Source organism: Pelodiscus sinensis, chromosome 5, assembly GCF_052426305.1.
Source record: "Pelodiscus sinensis isolate ZL-2025 chromosome 5, ASM5242630v1, whole genome shotgun sequence".
NCBI lineage: Eukaryota > Metazoa > Chordata > Testudines > Trionychidae > Pelodiscus > Pelodiscus sinensis.
In genome coordinates, this window is record NC_143056.1 from 84,044,965 (window position 1) to 84,070,157 (window position 25,193).

Sequence of the window (25,193 nt, forward strand, 5' to 3'; positions counted from 1 at the left end):
GGGGGTCACTGATGCTGATATTTTCCAGTTTCTCCTGCTGGGCGGGAAACTTGGTGTTGCCACCATTCCTTGAACTTTCAAAAAAATAAACTGGTAAAAAATACAGAATTTACAAAATGGGGGTGCTTTGCTCTTACTTCCCAGTAAAGATTTTTGGCCTGCATGTGGAGAAGTATCCTATCCAAGGTTGGCAGGTGATCCTCTTGGCATCTAAGTACTAGGAATGTTAAAATGTGGTTAATTGACTAGTCGAGTAGTCAATGGAATTTCCATCGACTACTCGACAGGCACTTCTGCATTCCTCCTTTGAAATGTACAAGATCCTCCCCGGTGGGGCTCTTGTACATTTCAAAGGAGGAATGAGGAACTCCAGGTACAGCCTGGGGCCAGCAGAAAGTTCTACTGACTCTGGTCTGCTCGTAGGTGCCTGCTTTGAAATGTACAAGAGTCCCCATTGGGGGCTCTTGTGCATTTCAAAGCCATGGAGCCTGGGTCAGCAGGGTACTCAGAGTCCCACATTGACCCCAGGCTCTTTGCTCTGCTTCATGCTTCGTGGGACTCCCCAGCTGACCCTGGGTTCTGGGGAATTGTGGCTCGGAACCCAGGGTTAGGTAGGGATTCCGTAGCTGATCCCAGACTCCAGAGCCCTGTGGCGTTTTAAAGGGGCAGTGCCGCTGCACAGCTGAGCCACGGATTAGCTGTGCAGCAGCAGCAGCTACCCCTTTGAAATGCTGCCTTGGGGTTTCACAGTGGTAGCGCTGCACAGCTGAGCCAGGGATCAGCTGTGCGGCACTGTCGCTTTGAAGTACCCTTCCTCCCCCTCTTTGCTGCCGCTATCTCATAGAGGCTGCAGAGGGAGTGGGGAATCAACTAGTCAACAGACTATCTGATAAGCAAATGCCTAGGCTTATTAGGTAGTCAACTAGTCATTTACATCTCTACTAATCTCTGAAATACCATAGAGCAAAAGAAAATATGTAGCATGGTACAAGATGTTGTAAATGAGAGGACTTTAAGTGAAGGAAAATTCAGGTTGAATATTAGGTAAAGCTTTCAATCTATTTTGATTGTGAAATAGTCTTTCCAGAGAAGAGATGGGAATTCCTTTGTTAGAATTATTTAAAACTAGACTGAACCAAGCACTAAGAACAGTCTCTAGAAACCAGTTCTGACCTGGTCACTGGGGAATGAGGATGAACTAGATCTTTCCACATCTATCTTCTTTGATTCTCTGCGCTCTGTCATGTATGCTGAGCCCACTAGAAATTATCTTATGAAGCCCTGATACACTTTTGGGCAAGTTCCATGCTAGTGTAAATAGGTATAGCTCTAGTGAAGTTAGTGGGGGCAGCTGAGAATTTGTCCCTCTCTGTTCGTTAACAGAAGACAGGCAAGGAACTGGATATGGTCAGAAGATGCCGGGAGCCATATGCTCATCTTTCCTATTTGCAGTAACTGGTATCTTCCCATTCACCCATTCTAAGGTGAAAATGCTCAGTTCCCATGAAGTACCTCCCATGATGAAATTAGCAAATATTCTAATAGAAAATCCAAATCACTCCATGGAATGTTATGATTAACCTGCACTCAGAAATACTTTCATGGAAGCACTAAGCAATGTCTGTCTTGGAGCTTGAAGTGGAAACCATTGGAATCTCTGTGGGGTATAGACAGGTTATACAAAAGCAGCCACAGCTCTCTTCCTTGCTTTCTCTGACTGCATGGGTTACTGCAGTTCCCAAGAATATATTACATTCTGCTTAGTATTCTTAACACTATTGGAAGCATATAACCTCTCACATATATATATACCTCCCTGGCATAGCTTCACAATGCCAGGCAGAAAATGTCTGCCTTTCTTGGCTCATAGCATGTCTCTGATTGTAGATCTGGCCATTGCAGTCACAGAGAGAAAGTGTCTCTCTTTGATACTTGAAGGAGCTGCTTTGTGGAAGGAATCTGAAGCTGGTGCCCTTTCTTCAGTGCTACACAGGGAAGTCTCTATACCCTGGGGGCATTGCATATTTTACCCCTGAGAAAAGTCAGCATATAACTTGGCTCTCTACTGACCCTGAATAGTAGATGCAGAGGAGTTATGATAGCACCAGCCAGCCTTTCTTATCAAGAAATGGACTCTAAAATTGGGAAGAAAAATGAGAATTCTGTTAGGACAAACCATTACCCCTAGTAAGGGGAAGCTAAATGAAAAGGTTGGCATCTGAGTTTGCTGAGATTCCCTCGGCCATGTGGCTTTCTTGAACATAGGAAAAGATCCATTCAGCTGCCTGGGGCACTGCAGTGAAACCACTTCTGTTTCTTTGATGTCCAGTGAATCCGTACATTTTTTTCCCTTAGTCTCTCTCTTGTTCTTGCAATGCTGTCAAGCTTTGTAGAGCCTTTGATGAGGGAGCTTGGGGCCATCATCAGGAATAAGGGAGAGGCCATTTATTAGAAATTGCAGCAGATGAATATTTGGATGAGTTTTGTGGGCTACAGAGGTCTTACAGCTAACTGTAGTAAAAGAGCCCAAGACCTATACTACAGTACCAGTACCTTTGCCCTTTGAATTCCCTTTCTGACTGCTGCTTGGCTTTAATTGTACTACTGGCTCTTTCTTCCATACTTTGCATACTTCTGTAAGTAGAAATACTGCAAAATTGCTGTTGTTCAGCTAGTCCTCTTAACTTTAGTCCACAGCCTTTTGGACTGTGAACATACAATCATGTAGAGCTTTGACATCATTGTGTTTCCATTCCCTTGAGATCCTATAAACCTCCTTGAGATTCACCTCTCTCAATCGCCTTCTGCTGAACCACAGAGGCCATTTTTTACCAGTGTCTCTCAAAGCAGCTCCTTAGAACATGAATCATTTGGTTGCCCTTCTTGTATATTTTGGATCTTTGCTCTGTGCTTCCTATAATAGTGACCAGATTTGAACATGCTATTCTAAAAGAAGCTATCCAGCTGCATTATCGGATGCCAAAATAATAATGTCTGTGGGTTTATATTCCATAGCCATCCATCTGCAGCCCAAGACCTTGTTTACCTTTGTTACTGCTGCCAGATGTTCTGTGGATGGTTTTCAGGCATGCTGTGGTGAATGATGCCATGCCAGTGAATTTCAGCAAATTTAAGCAGCTTTGAAATGTTCTCTTTTCCGAACAGTTATATAGAAGTTAAATGAACTTGGGTTGACACTTTGAGCGTTTCCTGCATCGGTACCCCCTTTTTACCCTGAATTACTTACTTCCTGTTACCAGTTCTGTCTGCAGGATTCGCTTCTGTAGCTCTTGCCTTTCGCGATGCCTCTTCCTGACTGCTTTCCTGGAAACTCCATCTAAAAGGCATTTCTCCATAAATAAGGGGAATTCTTTTGTCCTTAATACTAGCTTTACCAATCTTGACTCCTGAAGAGAATAAGAGCAGATGTATTGCCGGTGCATGGAGGGAGGGAGAGAGGAAAAGGGACAATCTCAGAAAAGATTGTGATGTTCTCCTGTCTGTGTCTGCTGTAGATTTGCTGACAGCGAAGGAGTACCACTGTCTGCTTCAGCTGCTCTGCCCTGACTTCCCAATGGAACTTACTCAGAAGGCTGCAAGGTGGGTCTTCATCCATTCATTTCCCAGTAAGTAGATCAGCCCCTACAATGCTTTCGACCCTGGCCCTGAAAGAATTAAAATGTGAGTAAGGCCATTTAGACTATGTCTATGCTGCTGCTGGAGGTATAATTTCCAACTCAACTAAAAGTGCTCGATAGCACATGCCACCGCAACTCCACTGCTTTTTTTGGGGGATTTTTCTGTATCTAAGCTAGTGTGTGTACATCTGCCCAAACTGGAAATTACAACTTAACTACAGTGTATAGACATACCCTTAGAGAAAAAGCTGGAGTGCTTTTAGGGCACCAAGATTTGCTATTGTGAAGGGGGACTTTGCTTAGCAAATAAGAAGTGTTCATTTGTTATGATATAGTAGGAACGAAATACCAGTGTGATGCTAATATAGCAACATTTCCATCAGAAATGGCACTTTGTCTACCCTCAGAAAATAAGTTGCATATAAAGCAGTGGTAACCATCACATTTTAAATAACACAATTTAAAATATTATTGTAGAAGGTATTTAACATCTTTAAAAATGTGTTTCCGACCCTTCTTAGGTTGATCACAACCAGGTACAGATTATACTAACCCTATGGTATCCAACCAGTTCCGAAGCGAACTAGCTATACTCAAAAAAACAACAAATGGTTTGATAGCACTTTATCGATTAACAAAACATGTAGATGGTATCATGAGCTTTCATGGGCACAATCCACTTCTTCAGATGACCAGAGTCATCAGATGACTGGAGCCATACTCAAACGGCAAAATAGCCACATGTGACTAGTGGCTAGCATATTGGACACCATGGTTAGGGTTGCCAGGTGTCTGGTATTGACCTGGACAGTCCGGTATTTTTGCCTCCTGTCCAGTAAAAAAATTCAGAAAATACCAGACACCTAAAATGTCCAGTATTTTCTGATTTTTTTTCCCTGCCAGGAGGCGAAAATACCAGACACCTGGCAACCCTATGACACACTCAGCAACCAGTTACAGGTCCCCCCCAAGACAGCCCTCACCTCCTCGCTTACCTGGTTCCACAGGGGCTTGTCTTGTGGCTGAAACGGAAAACCAAAATGTCTGCCAGCAAAAAACCTCTTAAAGGGGCCATGTTGAGTTTTTTTGTTTGTTTGTTTGTTTGTTTGGCTTAATAACTGCTGTTGGGGTCCTTTTTTTTTTTTTTTTGGTCTCCCCCCCTTTTTTTTTCCTCAACAGAATTTTTTTCCCAGTGGTTTTTTTTGGGGGGTGGGGGGGGAGTGGGGAGAGGTGTTCGGTATTTTTGGTTAAACCATCTGGCAACCCTAACAATGGTACTAAACCTTTTTTACAATAATGTTTTAAATCATGTCTGTTAGAAGCATGTTAACCAATCTGTTTTAAAACAGTTTATTTTATACCCTAGACTAGATTTGAAGCTGGGAGGTTGTTCAGGACATTGATAATATCATATGGAGCTCTCTACCTCTCAGTCACTGGTTCCAACTCAGCCCAAATTATTGGTTTATTAATCATCTGATGGCAAGGATGGTCTTTCTAGGTGAAATAAGGTGGGGGCTTCAGTCCAGATCCCAGAGAGCACATCTACATGCCAACAATAAGGTCAAAGAAATAAATGGTCTCTTTGCTGGCTGTAATAGTGTCAGGAGACTGAACTCTCTTCCAGCCTTTCCAGAGCCTAGCATAGGCACACTGGCAGGAAGGCTGCTGCCTACATGTCTGCTATTCCTGTCTATATGTCAGTCTAGCACCTTTCACCAGCATCATATTCCAATGGAAATATATATATAAACAAGAGAGAGAGATGTGTATTCTGCCAATAATTCCATATTTTGAGTGGTTCCCAGAGTGCCTGTCACAACTGATGTGCAGTTAATGCTGTGTTAGCTCAGTTCAAACTAGAGGTAGAGCAACACTACTTCTTCTAGCTTGCTGGTGAGGAATCCTGGGTTTCCTGGCTCTCATTAATGTAGATCCCTGTCCTGCAGCATTACACCAAGATGAACACTAACCCTAGAGCAGGGGTTCTCAAAATATGATCCATGGACCAGTGGTGCTCCTTGACCATATTGCAGGTAAGTCACAGGCTCAGGACTTGCCCTTCGCACCACAGTGGGGAGCTGGCCCTGATGCTCCAGCCCCCGGCCCTCCCCCTGTGAGGCTGAAGTGCCAGTACTGGCTTCTCACTGCAGGGCAGAGGGGCGCAAGCCTCTGGGCCAGATCCCGCTTGCTTGGAAGGAAGCAGTTCTGTGTGCTGTCTTTCCCTGCCCCCAGCTGGGGGAATGGCAGAGCATGAAACTGCTCCTCTGGAAGTTTTTCCCGCTGCTTCCATTGGCTGGAATCATGGTGAATGGGAGCAGTGGGGGTGGTGTCTAAGAGTGGTAGGAGGCACAGAGCCAGGTGAGCACCCTCTGATCTCCCTCATGCCCAGACCCTGCACCTCCATCGCCCTCCTGCAGCCTCCCTCCCAGACTCCACGCTCCCAGCCCGCTCCTGCACCCATTTTTGTCATCATGAGTGGTTGGCTGGTGGTCCGCAGAAAGGTCTGCATTGAGTGGGGTGGGCTGTGGGCCAAAAAGTTTGAAAAGCAAGGACATATCTGTTGTTGCCTTACATGGAAGTGCAAAAGCATTGTCCTGTGCAGAGGCATGTATTCACCAGATTCCAGTTGAGCTGAGCAGGGATTTGGGACAGGGCATAAAAGGGAGATTTCAATGTGTCTACACATGTTATGATGTTTGCAAAAAGGAATTTAATCCACAAGGCTGTTATAAACTAGAGGCCCTATTCAGGGGCAGGCTTCCCATAACTGCACTGTTGTGCGTATGTCTTAGAGACAGACAAGCTGGTGTTTGTGAACAGGTGTGCAAGAGAAATAAGATCTCTGTCTGAGGCACCAAGGCTCAGGTGGAGATGACCTCACTTCCTTCCTAGCTAGAGAATGACACATATACATTAATATTATTTTGTTGTTACACACTAATCTAGCTAAGTGAGGGTAATAAAACTTGATTTGAATCTAAAACCAACTTCCTTTTTCCTCCCCATCTGCATCTCTCTGTCCCTTTTTTGTGTTTGTCTGAATTTCCCTCTAGTTATGTCACTCTATTCACTCCCTGTTTAGCTTCCCTGGTTAAAAAAAACTAGTTTCAGTGGGACAAAGTGGGTGAGGCACTATCTTTTTTGGATCAACTTCTGTTGGTGAGAGAGAAAAGCTTTTGAGCGTAGATGTAGCTCTTCATGTCTGGGAAACTAATTCAAAGTGTCACTGCTAAATAAGCTCATCTCTCTTGTCAATAGAAGTTTGTCTAATAAAAGATATTACCTCACCCACCTTCTCTCTCTAATATCATGAGACTGGCACATCTACAACTATACTGCATACAGATTTCACAGGGTTATTTCTCCTATCCCGTTTGATTGATTATATAGAGCAGTGGTCCCCAACCATTCGAGATTGCCAGGCGCCAGGGGGCGTGGCTGTTTGCCCACCGGGCGCCAGGGGGTGGGGACACTTGCGCGCCCGGGGGCGGCCCCCCCATAGCCGCATGCCCGGGGGCGGGGCCCCCGCATAGCCACGCGCCCGGGGCCGGTGCCCCCTCCAAGGGCCGTGCACCCGGGGCCGGCGCTTCCCCCCGCAAGCGCCGCGCGCCCGAGGCCGGCGCTCCCCCCCGCAAGCGCCGTGCGCCCAGGGCCGGTGCTCCCCCCGCCAAGCGCCGCGCACCTGGGGCTGGCGCTCCCCCCGCCAAGCGCCGCGCACCCGGGGCCGGCACTCTCCCCCCCAAGCGCTGCGCGTCCGGGGCCGGCGCCCCCTGCAAGCGCCCCGCGCCCAGAGCGCAGGCAGCCAATCCGCGGCGCTCACGGGTCCAGCGCTCACCACGGATATAGAGGGTGTAAGTGTCACATACACACCTATGAGATTGCCCCTATTCACAGTCTCAGCATCCAGACATCTCAGTTATTGCTTTGCTTCAAGAAGAGGACTGAATACAGCAGTGGTGGTGGCAATAACAGCACTCATTTTTAAAGCTTGGGACTATGAAATAACAGGCTCTGTTAGTAAGAGAAAAATCTCATGGTAACCTCATAGCTGCATGGCTGAGATGAGCTCATGACACTGCATGCTCCACTCTCCAGGAGCTGTTGCTATGCACTGATAACAAATACTGGAAGGGAAAGATATCGGGAAATGTCAGGGCAGAAGAACAGAGGGTATGTCTACTCTTGCCCCCTACTTCGAAGTAGGGAGGCAAATGAAGCATACCGAAGTTGCAAATCAAGCCCGGGATTTAAATATCCTGCGCTTGCTTTGCATGTTCCCGGCTGGTCGCCATTTTAGAAATTCACTATCCCAGAGTAACTGCCCGCGTAAACATGAAGCAGTGAAACAGGAGTCCGATTTAAAGCCCCTAATTCGAATTAGCTGGTAAACCCCATTGCAGGAAGAATACCAGCTAATTCGAGTTAGGGCTTTAAATTGGACTTTCGTTTCACTGCCACGTGTAAACCCACCCGGGCTGTTACTCCGGGATAGTGAATTTCTAAAATGGCGACTGGCCGGGAACATACAAATCAAGCGTGGGATATTTAAATCCCGGGCTTGATTTGAAACTTTGGTATGCTTTATTTGCCTCCCTACTTCAAAGTAGGGGGCTAGTATAGACATACCCAGAGGCAACAACAATACAGGTTCTATTAGCACCAAAGCACAGGAGTACAGTTCTTCTTGTTAAGGTGCAGTGCACAACCAAGGCAGAACCAGACTAGAGGCTATGGACTTTAGTCAGATTCCTTGGATGTCCTGGTGCTCTGCAGGGTTGAAGGATTTTGTCTTCAAAGGTGCTGTCTAGTTTGCAGAGTCTTTGAGTTGGAAATGTGTAGAGATCGTGAACTTACCCTTCCCCTCACGAAAGAGAGATACCAAAATCTATGTTTAATTTTAAAAAAAAGTCTCAGTTTTTGTTGTTTTTATATTTTAGGATGCTCTATTTATTTTAAGCTTTTAACAGAAGAAAGCATACCTAACCCCATGATATTCTCTGCCTTAGGCAAACTTGGTATGTCTAAACTGCAATTTAAGCCCAGGGTTATCAGAACTCAAGTTAGCAGACTTTGAGTTTGTTAACTTAGGACTTGAGGTTCTACATTCATTTGAACTCCAGGTTAGGAATTGTTGAACCCTAGGTCCCAACTGAGGCTCTAGTGTTTGTACTGCATTATTCAGGGCTGAGTCTAACCACCTATGGGTATATCTCCACAGCAAAGTTATTTCAAAATAACTTTACTAGCATCTACACAGCCAAACCGCTATTTCGAAATTAAATCGAAATAGTGGAGCGCTTATTTCGAATTTGGTAAACCTCATTCCACGAGGAATAATGCCAAATTCGAAATAGCTAAATCGAAATAAGCGCTGTGTAGATGCTTATTTTGAAATAGGGGGCCTCCAGCCCTTCCCAGGGTGCCCTGGTGGCCACTGTGGGCCAAACCAGGAAAACTCTTCTGCTCCCTCCCTCCATCCCAGAGCCCTTAAAGGGGTAGACTCTGGCCATAGTGCCTGTGTCAGCTGCAAGCCTGCCAGCACAGAGCCAGCAGTCGCTGCCCCGGCCCAGCATGAGCCAGCAACCCACTGACACCCAGCCCTCCACCGCTCCCCAGGAGCAGGCTGGCAGCTCCCAGGAGCCTGCCAGGGGCCACAAAAGGTGGGCACCTTCCTAGTCCATTGCGGAGATCATGGACCTGATTGAGGTTTGGGGGAAGACCTCCAGTGTCCATGATCTCCGTACTAGATGCAGAAACGCGGCCGTCTACAGGCGGATGGCTGACAGCCTGGCCACCAAAGGCCACATGCGCACCCAGGAGCAGATGTACATGAAAATCAAAGAGCTGTGGCAGGCCTATGCCAGGGCCACAGGGGGCAACTCCCAACCAGGGGCTGACCCAGACCCATGCCCCTATTATGATGCCCTGGACCGCATCCTGGGGGGTCAGACAGTCCGTGCCTCCAAGGTGGTCATCGACCCTGGTGCAAAGGGCCCTGAGCAGGGCATGGAAGAGGAGAAGGAGGAGGACGACGACAGCCAGGAGTCGCAGGAGCCCGGTGAGAGTGTGGCACTCACCCAGGACCCCCGAGGCATCACAGCCGCCATGTCATCGGTGTCATCTGAGGCCGGGGAGGCCTCGACATGTGAGTGCCATCACTGTCCCCTTATGTGGAGCGGTGGTGGGGAGGGAGACCAGGGACTGCGTATGTGGGCCTTGCTGACCACGGAGCACACAGCAACCTGTGCATATGCCATGCCACCCTGGGCATGTGGCCCCGGCTGGCTGCCACACAGGGGCCCTGGCCTGTTACTCACACGCGTGTATGTATGAAGGCACATGACATGCTCCTGACCCGAGGGAGGGACACTGCATGATGTCCTCCCTCCACAAGCCCCCTCTATGCAGAGGCAGGGCACATCTTCCCTCCCCTCCCACCCCCACACTATATACAGCATAGGGGCATGGGTGCAGTCCCAGGCCAGCTCACACTCCCAGGGATAGCAGGATATGCCAAACATGGCCTGTGTGCAAGCACATCGGCTCTGATGGTGTGGAGACCTGCTGTCCTCGCCTTGCAGAGAGGGGCTGTGCTTCCCCCACTGTGTCCTCAGGGAGACCCGACCACTTCTCTTGTTTCTCCACAGCCGCAGCAGCTGTGAGTGCAGGGCGCACCACCCCGGCCAGGACATCCTCCCGCCCCTGGGCCAGTAGGCTGACCAGGAAAAGTACCAGCAGCAGCACTTGGGGCTCCTGCAAAGGCCGGTCTGCATCCTGGAGCACTGGGTGCATGAAGACATGCAGCTGCGGCGGGAGAGCTGGTGGGAGCTGCTTGCCCAGGGCTGTGCCATCTGTGACCACCTGCAGACCCTGGTGCAGAGATTGGTGCCTCCTGCCGCTCCAGCCCCTCCTGCCACCCCATCTATCACTCCTCCTCCCCCCACTCCTGCTCCCCCTCCCGCCTCTTCCTCATCACCCACCCTCCATACCCGCTCCCCACCGGGGATGCCAAGGCCTCCCACATCCGCAGTGCTGGGAGACAGGTGGACCAGCAAGACCCCCAACCTTGAACTTCTCCTCCCTCTTCCTCCCCTTGCCTCCCCCTTCCAGCTCCCTCCTCCCAGCTTTACCTCTCTCACCTCCCCTCTTCTGCCCTCATTTCCCCTCCCAACCCAGTTATGTTCAATAAACAGAATTTGTTTTTGGCAACACACATGGTGTGGTGGAAAAGTCCCAGCGTGCAGCCTCTGGCACATGGAGGAGTTGCGGTACACCCGAGTGTCGTGTGCTTTGCCAGACCAGCCCACATTAATGTCCAGGAAGCGGCCCCGGTGGTCAGACACAGCCTGCAGTCTGACCGAGAAGTATCCTTTCTGGTTTATGTACAGGGAGGCCTGGTGGTCTGGGGCACGGATTGGGATGTGCATCCCGTCGATTGCCCCCTGCAGTTGGGGAAGCCCAGAACACCAAAGCCCTCGATGACCGCGTCCACATCAGTGAGGCAGATGACTCTGCGGAGCAGCACTCTAATGATGGCCTTGACTACCTGCAGTGGGATACACAAAACTGAGTCTCACTGGGGTGCCAGGGTAGCCAAGAGTGCTCCTTCCCCGCCACTACCCTGCACCCCCACTCCTCAGGAGCAACCCCCCCCCCCCTGCAATCCTGACCACCACGGGCAGTCCATAGTGTGGCTGAGATAGAAGAAACCCTCTTGGGGAGGGGACTTGCACCACCTCCCCCCCTTTTCCCTGGGGCAGCCCATCCCCTCCTTGCCCCTACCCCCAAGCACAGTGGCTGGATACTGCCATACCTGCATGAGCACTGCTCCAACAGTGAATCTCCCCACGCCGAATTGGTTCCCCATGGATTGGTAGCTATCCAGCGTGGAGAGCTTCCAGAGGGTAATGTCCACATGCTTTCTGGAGGGGAATGGTGGGCCTCATGTGCATGTCCCATCGATGCAGAGCAGGGGCGAGCCACTCACAGAGCTCACAGAAGGTGTCCTTCATCTTGAAGTTCTGGGTCCATTGTTGGTCTCCCCAGCACTCCAGGACGATGTGGTCCCACCAGGCACTGTTGGTGTCTAGATTCCAGATGCGACAGAGCACGCTGATGTCCAGGTGCTGCTGCTGCTGCTGCTCCTCCTCCTCCTCCTCATCCCCCAGGAGGGTCTAGAACAGGGCCTGGGGGTTGGGCTGCAGCAGATGCTGCGAGGCAGGCTCCAGCAATTGCTGCCAGGCTTGCAGTAAGACATCCAAAATGAGCTCCAGAGTGCCTAGGGGCAGCTCTGGCTCCATGGTCCCAAGTACTGTGGTGTCCCGAGTCAGGGCAACCAAAGCAGGCAGAGATAAATATGGTTTGCTGTCCCCCAGCAAGGTAGGGAAAGCTGAGAACCGGCTATCCGGAGGGGGTCCCTTTAAGCACAAGCCTCAGATAGCCTCAGGCAGCAGCCACACAAAGTAACTAGTGACCTGATGCCCTGCTGGAACTGGTTTCAGCTGGCCTTAAATGTGATTCAGCGTCCAATCAGTGTGGACGCACTATTTCGAAATAGCAAAATGCTATTTCGAAATGCATTTTGTGTGTAGACGCATTATTTCGAAATATCTTATTTTGAATTAACTATTTCAAAATAAGATATTTCAAAATAACGCTGTAGTGTAGACATACCCTATATCTTAGACTCCCTATATCCCTTCCAAAATATGACTGCTCTGGCTCTTTGTTTATGCTGCAGTGTGGGAAAACTTGACTCTGAACACAAAGGGAACAAAGAAAGTTGACTGTGGGATTATGGTATACTTTAGGTGGACTCCCAGCGCATGAGTTCAGTGGGGCTACATTTACACTGCAAAGCAATAGGGCTTGAACAGTGTGTCCCAGATTGACTCAGGCTCAGACCGCCTACCCCAAGGGGTACCTGGAATCCTGGGTCCAAGCCCTGGGTTAGCACAGTTTTGTGTAAATAGAAGGGGTATTAGGGTTGATCCTGAATTTGAACCCTGAGTTTACACTACAGTGTAGACCAACCACTATGCCTGCTAGTCTTTAATAGCAGCAAAGATAAGTGAACAGTCAAAACTACCCTTTCCGACAGTCTGGGCTAGAACACTTCCTGGGTCCTCTTCTGAGATTCTTCCTATAGTCAGCAGGTCAGAGAGTTCCTTCATGGGCAGAGTAACAAGGCCCTCCCACCTAACAAATCCATCTGAACCTTGACAGCCTGGTACATCTATCAGAGGGTCCCTCAGCTGGAGGCACTTTTCTTCACTCTGCCAAAGGGTTTGTTCCCTTGAACTTTATTATTATGGTGGTTATTCACTGAAGGCCAGATTCACAAAACTAGGGTCTTAACTTCCATGGGAATTAGGCACTTAAAATCTGAGGATCTGAACCTGAGTGCCCTAAAGTGTGCAAAGTAGCCACCCACACATGTAAAAAGCCCTGAAGAGGTTACAGTCTAGTTCAGACAACAGGAAAGAGATAATGAAGAAGCCCCTCAAAATAACTCCCAACTCGAGTCTCTTTCTCAGAGGGTCAGGCTTGTCCCTAAATTCAAGGCATGATGCCTGGGTTGTAGACTCATTGTGGCTGGGATTCTCCTCTCATCAAGCATGTTAGGAGAGATGTGCAGATATGTGGCTTATGGTGCTTTTCTAGCTTCCCTGCTGGGCAGTCAGCTGGTGGTTTGAAGAAATAGCAGAGCTGCAGGCCAGCAAAGTGATTGTGTTGGATTTACACATTTCTCAGTCTCTCTGGAGTGCAGACACCATGGACAACTGGAGTCAGTAACCCAGCACCAAAGTGCACCTGCTTCCAGTCAGACACTTCCCTCTTCAGATTCAGGCAGCAGAATTGTATATCCTGGTTTCATATCCTTATTTAACATCTACAGACATATCAGCAAATTCCCAAACTAATACCAACTCCCCGCTGCTCTTCTGTAAGTGGAGGAGAGGGTCTTGTTACTGCACAGACTCAAGCACTGACACTGCAGTTTTAGATTTCACAGGTGAAATGAGTTGGATGTCATAGAAGTGATGTATCTCCTCTCCACAGAAAATGTCCATAGCATACGCCTACCACTGCCTGCTTTGTCCTTCCCCAGGCAAAAGCAATAATTTCAGGGAGGCCAATGGAAGGGGTGGGGCAGCCAACCCTCAACACCAAGTAGACCACGCCATCACCCCCAATAGCCCATTAGCACTGCCTGAAAGGTGCCACCTGGAGCTCCAGCTGCAATTTAAAGGGCCTGGGCTTCTGGCCCCTTTTCAATTGCTGGGACATGTGCAATTGCTCCCTTTCTCTTCCCACCCTACTGGTGGGTCTGGATAATGTCAGGGTATTGAGGGTGTCTGTCAAAGAAGACAAACATGTGAAGGGAGGGCATCCCACTTCTCAGTGATGAGTCATGTAGCATTTCTAGTGCTCAGAGAGTGGTTTGAAATGCCAGTGACTGATCAGCATTGCCTAGGAGATGAAGATGCTCTGCTTACCAGCTTCAAAGTCATCTTGATGTGGCCTCTGACAGTTTTGGGAACATGCTGTTTAGTGAGAGTTAAGAACTGTAGCTGCTACTGCACTAGACAGGAGGAGGTTTCTGGGACATAATAAATAAATCAGAAGCACTTTGACATCTTCAAAGGGTTTTATTTTAACAGTGGATTTTCTCCTGGGGATCCTCTTAGCCCCAATGTTTCTTCTTTGAGGTAATTAATTCAAGCTGCTTTGCATGCTTGTTATTCCACAGTGAATTGGGCTGGTCTGAGTGGCAGAAAAGGAAGCATCTTGCACAGATGGAACCCACAGTTCTTTTTACTCAGCCTCCCACACAGCTTCCTAGAGCCTCTTCCATGAAATAGAGAATTAACCCAGAGCCCCTTAGCACACTCTGAGAGCTCCCAGGCCTTAGGTTTTGGTGCCTAGGTTTCTCTCCTCTTCCTTAGCTGGCTTCCTCTCCCTTCGTCAGACCTCTGCCTCTACCTTTCCCCCTTCAGAGTCTGACCTGTTTCTCCTCCCAGACCAGCAGTGCTTAGAGTACTGTTCCTGGGGTTTCACTGCTAAGCCCCTGCTGGCCTTTATTCTTTCATGGATCTGACTCCAGAAATTCCTTCAGAACTGAGGTATCCCTGGAAGTAGTTGAGTTTGCTGCTAGTTCTGCTCCATCCTAACAGCCTCTGTTGCCTTGGTTGATGTTATCTACATTTATGAAGTACGGTGCAACATAGGGTGTATATAGCTCCATAGCTATGCCTGGTGCTTTACAGAAAGAATGAAAACATTGTCCCTGCCCAGTGAGATGGTCAGTTTCATGATGACATACAGAAGGGAAAAAAACTTGATGAGGGAGAGCAGGGTGGAGGTTTTCAGACACAGTGCAGTTAGGGGCTCCTTTGTGCCAGGTAAACTTGTTATTTCCTTTTTTATTGAAATGGGATTTGCTTGATCTGGAAGTGGGAGTTTCTCAGTGTTATCATCTTCACTATGAAATGGAAAATAACCTAATTTGGAGCTATCATTTACACAAACAGGGCCTGATTCTCCTTTCTCTTACACTAATTTTACACTGTGTAACTTCATTGTACTTAGCTCAGTTAATCCTGATTTACCCCCTACTTCAAATCAGAACCAGGCCTGCAATTTTTATAAACGTGTGAGGTTGCTGATGTGCATTCTATCATGTCCATCATACTGTTATGCAATTTGAATCAATTGCAGTTTCGTATTTGTTCTGCTTTGTGAGACAGAGTCCCAGTTCACAATCACTAAGGTTACGCTACTAGCAGTAATAGACCTTCCCCTGAGTTACTCCACTTTCCTCATCAGACACCCTGGGTCATGCCCTCAGATTTGGGAGTTTCCAAACCCCCTTGAGTGGTGTCTTCCCACTGGACTTGGGGGTTCATAGCTCCCTTTGAGTGACTACGTGACTACTCTCTTTCAAGGTTTGCCCTCTGTTACTTTAAGGAAAAGGATCTGGTTGCAGACTGCTGTCTCCTTATGTTTATTGAGTTCTCTCTCTCTCTTCCTCTTGCTCCCAGGATTGTGCTCATGGATGATGCCATGGATTGCTTGATGTCTTTTTCTGATTTCCTCTTTGCCTTCCAGATACAATTTTACTACTCAGGTGAGTGCAATCTGCTCGGAGGTTGGTGCCTCCACTATCAGCCCCAGCTAGTCTCTTTCTGGTGCAGCTTCTCAGCCCCCAACTTTCTCTTGTGCACTTGCAAAACTAATAAAGGGAACTACTTTTCACACAAAACACGCAGGCAGCCTGTTGAACGCATTGACTCAGAACGTCACGGAAGTCAGGAGCTTGGCAGGATTAAAAAGTCAATTAGACATTAATATGGAGAGTTATAATGATGAACAGCTCTATATTTAAAAGAGCCTTATGAAGGATATCAACTGTCAAGTCTTGGGCCATATGCCAATGCCTAACTATTCAGGCTTAGGGAACAGATTTTCCTATAGCTGTCTACTGCAGGCTTTCTTTTTTGAAGTAGCTGGTATTGGGCCTTTCTGGAGACAGGATACTGAACTAGATGTCCTGCTAGTCCAGGGGTCTCTAACCTTTTTAAGCATAAGATCACTTTTTGAAGTTAAGTGCAGTCCAAGATCTACCTCAATTGTAAATATCCTGGCTTCACCTCCCTCCCACCCCTTCTCTAAGTCCCCTCCCCTGCTCACTCCATCCTCCCTCTCTTGCCTATCCTCACTCACTCTCATCAGGCTGGGGCAGAGGGTTGCGGTGTAGGCTCTGGTCTTGGTTTAAGGGATCTGGAGTGTGAGAGGGGCTCTAAGCTTCTCTTGGGGCAGGCAGTTAGAATGTAGGAGGGCGTTCTAGGTGCAGAGTCTGGGAGTGCTTGTGGTGCAGGAGGGGATTCATGACTGGGGTAGGAGTTTAGGATGTGGGCTCCAGCTGGGCACTGCTGGTGGCTCCTGGTTGGGGGTGCAGTGGGGCTAAGGCAGGCTCACCCCTCCACAGCCCTGGAACACTCCCTAAAGCAGCCAGCAAACTCCATCCCAAGTCCTGTTGTGCCCTCTCTCTGCTCTATGGAGAAATGATACAGTGGGAGGGGGCACATTGACATCAGCACCCCTTCTCTCCCTCCCCTGCCCTGCCCTGCCAAGGAAGCAGGAGGCTCCCCAGGGGGGAGGACAGCTCCAAGCAAAGGGCAGGAAATGAGCAGCAGTGTGGGGAGGGGCAGCTGAAGTTCAGGCCCTTGAAAGCCTCTTGGCCAAACCAGTTAGGATCACCTGTCAGAGGCTCCAAGATCTACCAGTAGATCCCGATCTACTGGTTGGTGACAACTGTGCTAGTCCGATGCTGTATGACAATTCCTATATTTGCAGTAATGCAATTAGTTTCAATTCTCCTCCATAAACTCCTCCTTTTTCAAGACTTCTCTACATACTTACTGATTTGGTCTGCCCTGCTCTGAATCCCCCCTGTAGAACCCAGCATTATCCACTATCATATCATCAAGGTAAAACAGCTTGGGGTACTAGTTTTGTGAAGGGTGGATCGAAACAGATTTGGAGTGACCTGAGGCAGGGATGGGAAAAGTCTGAGGAATGGCATGTGGTTGGAAAAATTTTTATTGATTCAGCAGATATTTCCAGAGTGAGCTACAGAATCTCAACACAGCCTCAGAGGTTACCCCACTCACATGCTCTCAGTCTCATCCAGACATGCATTATATACATCATCCCTCTTCCATATACACCCTCTCAAAACACACCACCCCATTTCCGTTCACAGATGCATGCAGACTCTCACACACTCTTCCACCAACCCACACACATGCAAAGTACTCCAAGTGGAATCTAGATTTGTAAACTGCTGACCATATCTATAAACAAACTTGTTTAAAATTAGAGTCTTGCAGTAAATAGTGGACAGTACTTGGAGTCTGAGGAAAGCACTTTCTGCCAGCTCTTGCTCTGGCCCATCCTGGCCTTTCTTCTAGCTTCCATATTGTATTTAGAGGACCCATATTAGAGTTCATGGGCACCTGCAGTAACATGGGTCACCTCCCCATGCAGCACTTCAAGCTAGCAGTTTATATGGAAGATGCTTCTGTCCAGCATACAGGCCAGTATGCTATGAAATGTGAACAGGCAGGATGTGTCAGTGCCATACATGCATACAGGTCATACCAGTCTTACATAGAACTGCAGATGACAGTTTAGTCCTAGCTCTGGCCAGAACCTAGTAGACCAGGTGAATTTTCTAATTGTCAGTCTTGTCATAGCCCTAAGTGCTAAGCCATCCTCCGGCTTTGCAGAGTTCCTGGAAAGTGTTGCTGCCATTTATCAAGATCTGTTGACTGGTAAGAATCCCAACACTGTGATTGTGCCAACATCGTCCTCTGGGCAGCACCGTTTTCGTCAGGCTCCGAGTGAGTGCAGCCCGCTTGACGGGGTGGAGGCATCTCTGTTCTACCAGTGCCTAGAGTCCCTGTGTGATAGGTCAAAATACAGGTAAGAAGTGGGGGGCAGACTCACAGCTAGTACCTGGAAGATTATCTTAAGAAGGGTGGAGATCTGAGGAGCTACAGGACTTTGCATCACCCATGGGACCCCTCTAAGCCTCTTTGAATGGGTGTGAATGGAGAGAACTCTGTATAACAGGCCTAACAAAGAAAAAGAAATTGAATCACAGACATAAGCATTAAGGGGGGTTAGATGATCCTTGAGGTAAATGGTTCCCATTCTGGCTGTACTTTCCTTTGGAGATTGTCCTTCTGTGCTGACCTCCTCACCTATGGAAGAGGCTTAGTGGGCAAATAATAGGAAATGAACAAAACTGTTGGCTTCCTGGATGTCAGAGTGATTGAAAAGGCCTCTTAGCCTCAGTGTAGTTTGCGGAGGTTTGTATGGGTGCAGTAGCTAGTTCCTAAGATGCACTGTACACTATAACTGGGACCCCTACCGAATTCATGACCATGAAATCCATGACAGACTATGAAATCTGGTCTTTTTTATCCTGTACTATACAGATTTCATGGAGGCGACCAATATATCTCAAATAAGGGTCCTGACCCAAAAGAGAATTGCTGGGGGGGGAGGGAGAGACGACACAAGTTTAGATTAAGAGAGTTTCAGTATCGCCATCCTTGCTTTTGCACTGCCTTCTGATTTGGGCAGCTGGAGAGTGTCAGCTGCTAGTTGGGTGCCCAGCTTTGAAGGCAGTGTCCCATCAGCAACAGCACAGAAGTAATGGTGGCAATAACATACCATGCCACCCTTACTTGTGTGCTGCTGCCTTCAGAGCTGGGCAGCTGGAGCAGCGGCTGCTGACTAAGGGATCAGCTCTGCAGGCAGCAGCAGAGAAATATGGGTGGCAATACCATACCATACCATCCTTTCTTCTGCACTGTTGGTAGTGATGGCTCTACCTTCAGAGCTGGGCTCTCAGACAGCAGCCGCTGCTCTCCAGCTGCCCAGCTCTGAAAGCGATGCCATCTCCAGCAGCAGCACACAAAGGTAGCAGTATCATAGCCTTATGGCCGCCCTCAACTCCTTTCTGGGAAAGGACCTCTACAATTACAACACTTTGAAATTTCAGATTTAAATAACTGATGCCACTAAATTTATTATTTTTAAAATACTATGACCATGAACTCAATCAAAATGGACCATGAATTTGGTAGGGTCTTAAGTGTAACACCAGGCAGCTTGTGGGGAAGCAAAAGGCTTTCAAGCATACTGCTTCAGCAGGAAAGCAGCACTGAAGGGAGGGGCCAGGTCTCAGAAAGATACCTGTTAGAAAAATACTTTAATTGTGGATAATATTTCAGTGGTATTTCAGATCTTGGGATCTGAGCACCTAGGCACATTAATGAAGTTATTCTTACAACAGATCCAGGAGCTTGGGAGTCTCATTATCCTGATGAGGATTTAAGGCTCAGAATAAACAAGTGACTTGTCTATGGGAATCTATCAGAAGCAACAGTAGACCCATAGATCACCAGAGTCACAGTCTGGTACCCAGTCTAAAAGATTGTCCTTCCTTCCGCACTGCACAGAAGAACACTGGGCCTTACAGATACAGATTTCTATAACCTCGTCTGCTCAAGTTCCTACATGTCCAGGTAGATGGAATGTGCCATGCCTGAAGGCTTTCTCCTGTCCTTGGACTAGAGGCAATTATAGCTGCTTTGGGGATCTACCCTAACTTGAAGGTCTTATTTAGCAAAAGCCGGGTAGGAAATGGGTTTACTTCCTCTAATCCATTCCAGGAGAACATATTTCGGGAGCACATCTAAGGTTTCTTTAGTGTGGTCAGACATTAGGGAGTTAGAAGGACAATGATATTCTGTGATTTATGTCAGGTTTCATTTTCCTCTTTCTTCTCCATCTAGCTGTCCCCCATCTGCCCTTGTCAAAGAGGTGCTGAGCAGCGTACAGAGACTGACTTTCTATGGATTCCTTATGGCTCTTGCAAAGCATCATGGGATCAACAGAGCTCTAGGTAAGGGGAGGAACAGAGCCCTATGGATATGGCCGTAGGTTTCTCCTGGTTCTGTATTTTTTTGTGGAATTTGCTATACAATCAGCAGATTTTAAATTGTCATTGAAAATAAAAGATCTCCCTCCCTTATGGTCACAGATGAAACTTCATGAAACAGTCCAATGCAGCAACGATGTCTGAGTCTGCAGAGTAACCCAAACAATAGGCCTAGAGAGGTATTGAGATTTTAAGTGTTGACTGTAACATCTGTGATAATATTGCTATTTACTTTGGTTTTTTAAACTTTAGAAATAGCCATCTCATTTAATGTGTTTATCCATTAAGTTGGAAGGCACAGCTCAGTCTGACAGCTGATTGCTCTCAGAAGTTGTTAGAGTGGGGAACTGAGTTCAAGTCCCCCTTTTCCCAAATGTTAAATGACCTGCATCTTTAGCTCCAAGTGAAAAAGAAGGGAAAAACGCATCCTCATCCCCAGTACCTCCTTGGGACCAAAATCCGAACTGCCTCAGACCTTCCCAATTGTCTCCCACCCCAACTGCCTATGCCTCTAGATTTCCTATATAATTCCTACAAGCAGAGCCCTCTCTAGCAATATGCAAAACATGCAGGTGCCTGGGGCACCATGAAATTTGGGGAATCAAATTGCCCCAAATTCCTTAGTGCCCTATGCATCTGAGTGCCTAGGCCCCCAGCACCAGCGCCCCTCTGGAGTGGCGAGCAGTGGGAGTGCAGACCAGAGAGCTCATGAGAAGCAGAGGGAAGTCACTCAGCCAGTGGCTGGAGAGAAGTAGCAGTTTCCCCTTCAAAGCACTGCTTCTCTCCAGCTGGCGGCACAGCCATCATCTGCTTCTCCTGAGCCCTCTGGCCTGTGCTTGCACCATTTGCCACTGCCCACACTTGCTCCTCTGAGGCTGCAGGTAGGCCTCCCTCCCTACCCTTCTCTAGGGCTACCAATTCTCCCAGATCGCATGCAGTTGCAGTTAATTGCATCCAGTCTGGGAGAGTTGCCAACCCTAGCTCCTGCCCTCCACAGTTTCTGCTCCCCCCCCAACTTCTGCCCCACATCCGCCCTTCCTCATGGATTGCCTGCTCTCTCTGTGGGTGGTGGGCTGCATAGGGCACCAGCATTAGTAGGGATGACCCTGCCTCCAAGGCAGTTATATGTTGTCAGTACAAAAACCTGTGTCATATTGAAAATGTGGGACCAGGGTAAAATACACTGAATACCAGAAAAAAAGGCATAATGGAAACTGAGCTGGTTGGCTTTTTCATAGTCATATTTAATGTAGTCACATCCTTCCATTGTGAACAAACTTGAAGCTGGGTTGGAATGGAGTGGGGGAAGTTGGCTGTAAAATGTCAGCTCAGTTTGGTACTAACTCAGTCCATTCCTCTATTGAGCATGTCAGTGGTATCCAAAAGCTAAAGGCTGTGCCTCATGTGTATAAATTTTAAACTCTTTATTTCATGCAAACCTCCTGTTCCTTGCTTAGTCTTCCTGTTCCCTTCCTGCAAAAATGAACAGAGTTCACTTGGTGATGGAGTTTAGCAGTGCTGAGTCTGTAACTCCAAGGCTGTCTCGAGGTTTAGGAGGAATACCTGGATCCCTCTTAGCCTCCATATGATGGGACCAAATCAACAAGACTTCCATCCCACTAGACAGTTTCTCTCTCTAGTTCCAAGTCAGAGAACTCTAGTTCCATATTTCAAAGAAGAGCCTCAATGGAAAGTAGCTTCCCCTGCCTGAAACACCTCTTCACACAGGTGTGTGTCTTGGCAGAGAGTAGAATTGTTCTCTCCCTGTTTGAGCCTCCGCCCTCTACAGATTATTTGAGCTGTGAATACTCCTTTGAGGCAGAGCTGTTTATCCAGCAACACAGAGATTATATATCAAAGAGACATGAATACAACTCAACAATCTCCTCTGCAAACAGACTTTTAGAAAACAGTGTGTTCAATGGAGATGGTGAAGCCTGGATTGCACCAAACAAGGTTTGACCCCCCAGCTCTGTGAAATCCACTTCCAGCAAGGTGAAAAGAAAAGAGATGGGCTGAGAAAGCCCTGCCCACAGCTTCCATTGAATCATGTTCAAAGTGTGTGGGTTTTCCTTTCCATTAACACAGGCCTGAGCTCTGGCCCTCTGCCAGCCTCCTGCTGAGGCCTCTCATGGGAGGGGCAGCAGCCGCAAGTCTAACAGGTGCAGCATCTTGGCAAGGAAGAAGGATTCTTCTCCTACTGTCTTTTAAGCTTTCTTACATGATGATTTGAAATAGTCTTTGGGCTGCAGGGGATCACAGGCTCCCCGATGCCCTGCAGCAAGGGCAGTTCCAGGCGAGAGCTTCAGAAGCAAAGGAGCTTTCAATTAGGGCCCTGTATTTTCTAATCTCATTGAAGCCTCGCACGAAGCCGCCTAGTAGAATAGGGATGGGGATTAGAGTGGTTTATTCTGACTGGAGAACCGCTGATGTGTTTGTCAGGCAGATTGGAATCTACAGCCTAACTCCAGGGTCAATATTGAATCATGAATCCCTTTGACTGTTATTTACTAACTCTCCCAAGTAATTTAAGTGCCCCAAAGACTTCACTGCACATTTTGCAAATGCAGAAAAAAGTCCAGGCTTTATATAACAACTTCTTCTAATTGATTGAGCCCACTGCAAGCAGCAGGTTGGATCACTCCATTCAGCTCCTGGGCTTCGCTGTCATGGTAGCAGGCACACTAGAGCATTGGGCATTTCTGGTGTTGTGGGTTCTTAGTTGGTGCCCATCACTGTCAGGGCTCTGTCAGGGCCCTTGTACAGGAGTACATGAATCCCCAGGCCCCACCTACCTGGGGAACAAGAGACTGGGCCATGAACCAAATCCAGGTCTCCCACATGGTAATATAAAGCACTTACCCTAGGTTCTAGGTTTTGTGCATAGCAGAGCATTCCTCAGTGAGCCATTGGTCCAGTTCTGCAATTGTTCTGAAGCCTTGTTTATTCATGGAGTTTTGCTGTGGCACTGTCCTGGCCAGGACAAAGCAGTTCCTATCCTCTTTGTGTTGGCCTGGCCCATGTCCTTCCTGGATCTGTGTCTGGTAGGAAAAGGGAGGAGAGAGTTAAGTACAGATTTAGAAGAAAGAGACTTTTTAACAGGCACCTGCCCTCCTTCTCTGTGTGAATTAGGGATGTTAGAAAGCGGTTATTTTAATAATTGAGTAACCGCTACATTTCTTAGCAGTTACACAGTTAGTCACTACTCCTGGGGCAGGGCTGGCAGCCAGTGCATTCCTGGCTCCACTCCCAAGGAGCCCCCTGCCATCCTGTGCTACCTCTATATCAGAGGCATGGGGCACCAGCAGCATGGGGCAGCCTCCTGTGCACAAGAGGACCCGAGCTCCTCACAGACAGAGGCTGCTCCAGAGGCAGCAGCATGGGGTGACAGGTGGTCCCTTAGTGCTCTTCATTGAAAACTCAGACCAGCGGTCTGGGACTGAGCCAGCCTGCCAGTCCAAGTTTTAAATGCAGAAAGTGCCGGGGGGAGGGAAGGGGAAGTGAATTGGGACTGTTAACCGATAATCATTTATTGGCCAAATAGCCGCTAACATCCCTAGTGTGAATCCAGAAGCTTTAACAGGCATAGTCTCTATGGCATCCCTCATCCCAAATAGGGATATTCCAGCCCCAGTTAACAGGCCCTAGCCAATATCCTGGTCTTACAGTGAGAAATGGGGAGATGATTGCTGACTTACCCTACTGGGCACATTGCTCTCTCACCATCCTGGCAGCAGATGCTAACAAAATGTAGCCCATCCATTTATCTTTACTTCCTGAGATCTCATTGAAAACCAGGGTTGGGCCTGACAGCCCTCCTGTCCCCGGGAATAAACTAGAGGCAGAGACAGTCTTAGGGGTGGGTGAGCCAGGTGGTTGCCCAGGGCTGCCATTTTCAAGGGGCCACCAACAGAGCTGGTCTTAGGGGCAGGCCGCAACTGCATTCTGGGGTTTGTGGTTTTTGTCGGCTCGACAAATTTTCCCCGGCGTTTTTTTTTAAACCATCTGGCAACCCTACGGGCAAGCCGAGCAGTCCTCACTAGAGGTGCTGTCTGAGGTGTGGAATTGTTTAGCCCCAGGCTTGAGCTTCCACAAGCACTGACAAATCTGCTCTTGTAGTCACAATTTCTGAGGCTTTGTCAATGTCTGCACTTCTAAAATTAAAGTGCAGCAGCACTTTAAAGTGAAAGGGTGACCATAGCAGGAGCTCTGGAAGAGAGCTCTCCCAGCACTCTAGGCAAACCACCTCCACAAAGGGAATAGCTAACAGTGCTGGGCTTGTGGGTCCCAGCGCTAGTCCGATTTAAACTGGCATTTTACAGCGCTGTAACTTGCTGTGCTCAGAGGAAGGACCTTCACACCCCTGAATCAGAAAGTTACAGCACTGTAAAGTGGCAGTGTAGACTTAGCCCAAATCTCAGATTCAGCCTGTTGGTATGCTGTAACTGCTGAGTGTAACCAGTCAGAGGCATACTTAGCTCTAATGCTACTTTGTGCCTGCAGAACAGAGTCAAAGCTCTCATAGTGACCTTAGTTTCTAAACTTTGCTGCATTTGGCAGTGAACCTTACACTGTTATTTTGCAGATTGGCTGGGACCCCCAAACATACCTGTGTGACCTGTTTGGCTGATCCGCTTTTTCCCTTCTTTCTGTGTGGTAGGGAAGCCCAGCATGCACTGCCCCATGTACTGTAAATACTGCTCTCTGGGTAGTCAGTCTGCTGTGTAGGACTATGGAATAGTTGCCTAGATTTTCTCAGAATGTGCTGATACCAACTCATAGGCAGCTCGGTGAGTGTGACTCTGCAAACACAGCTGACACATGGCTGTACTGTGAAAAAGGTTGCTCTGCTGTACCAGCAGAGTGTGTGCCATGCAAAGGTCACAAAGACTGCTATGCCTTAGTGCAGACAATGCTTTACATTCAGTCTGAGCTGGGCTGTCAGTGAACAGAATACAGCTACAGACCAGGTGGAAAAGCAGGCCTCCTCTGTTTTGTAGATCTGATACTGAATAGCTCTATGGCACAATGTC

The 25,193-nt window shown here is 48.1% G+C and overlaps 2 protein-coding genes across 6 annotated transcripts in view; both read left to right on the forward strand.

Annotated features, from left to right (window-relative positions):
* CSTPP1 (centriolar satellite-associated tubulin polyglutamylase complex regulator 1) overlaps positions 1-25,193 on the forward strand; it is a 133,727-nt gene that overhangs the window by 99,218 nt on the left and 9,316 nt on the right. For all 5 annotated transcript variants that reach the window (XM_075927617.2, XM_006135343.5, XM_075927619.2 and 2 more), the window contains 4 exons: positions 3,516-3,600; positions 15,686-15,771; positions 17,936-18,131; positions 20,015-20,124. In XM_075927617.2, the coding sequence (XP_075783732.1) occupies positions 3,516-3,600; positions 15,686-15,771; positions 17,936-18,131; positions 20,015-20,124 (477 nt within the window). The remainder of the gene's footprint in view (positions 1-3,515; positions 3,601-15,685; positions 15,772-17,935; positions 18,132-20,014; positions 20,125-25,193) is intronic.
* On the forward strand, positions 8,076-15,679 carry LOC149524344 (uncharacterized). Its single transcript, XM_089778570.1, has 2 exons — positions 8,076-9,786; positions 10,289-15,679. The coding sequence occupies exons 1-2, from the start codon at positions 9,333-9,335 to the stop codon at positions 10,828-10,830; spliced, it is 996 nt and encodes a 331-aa protein (XP_089634696.1). The 5' UTR covers positions 8,076-9,332; the 3' UTR covers positions 10,831-15,679.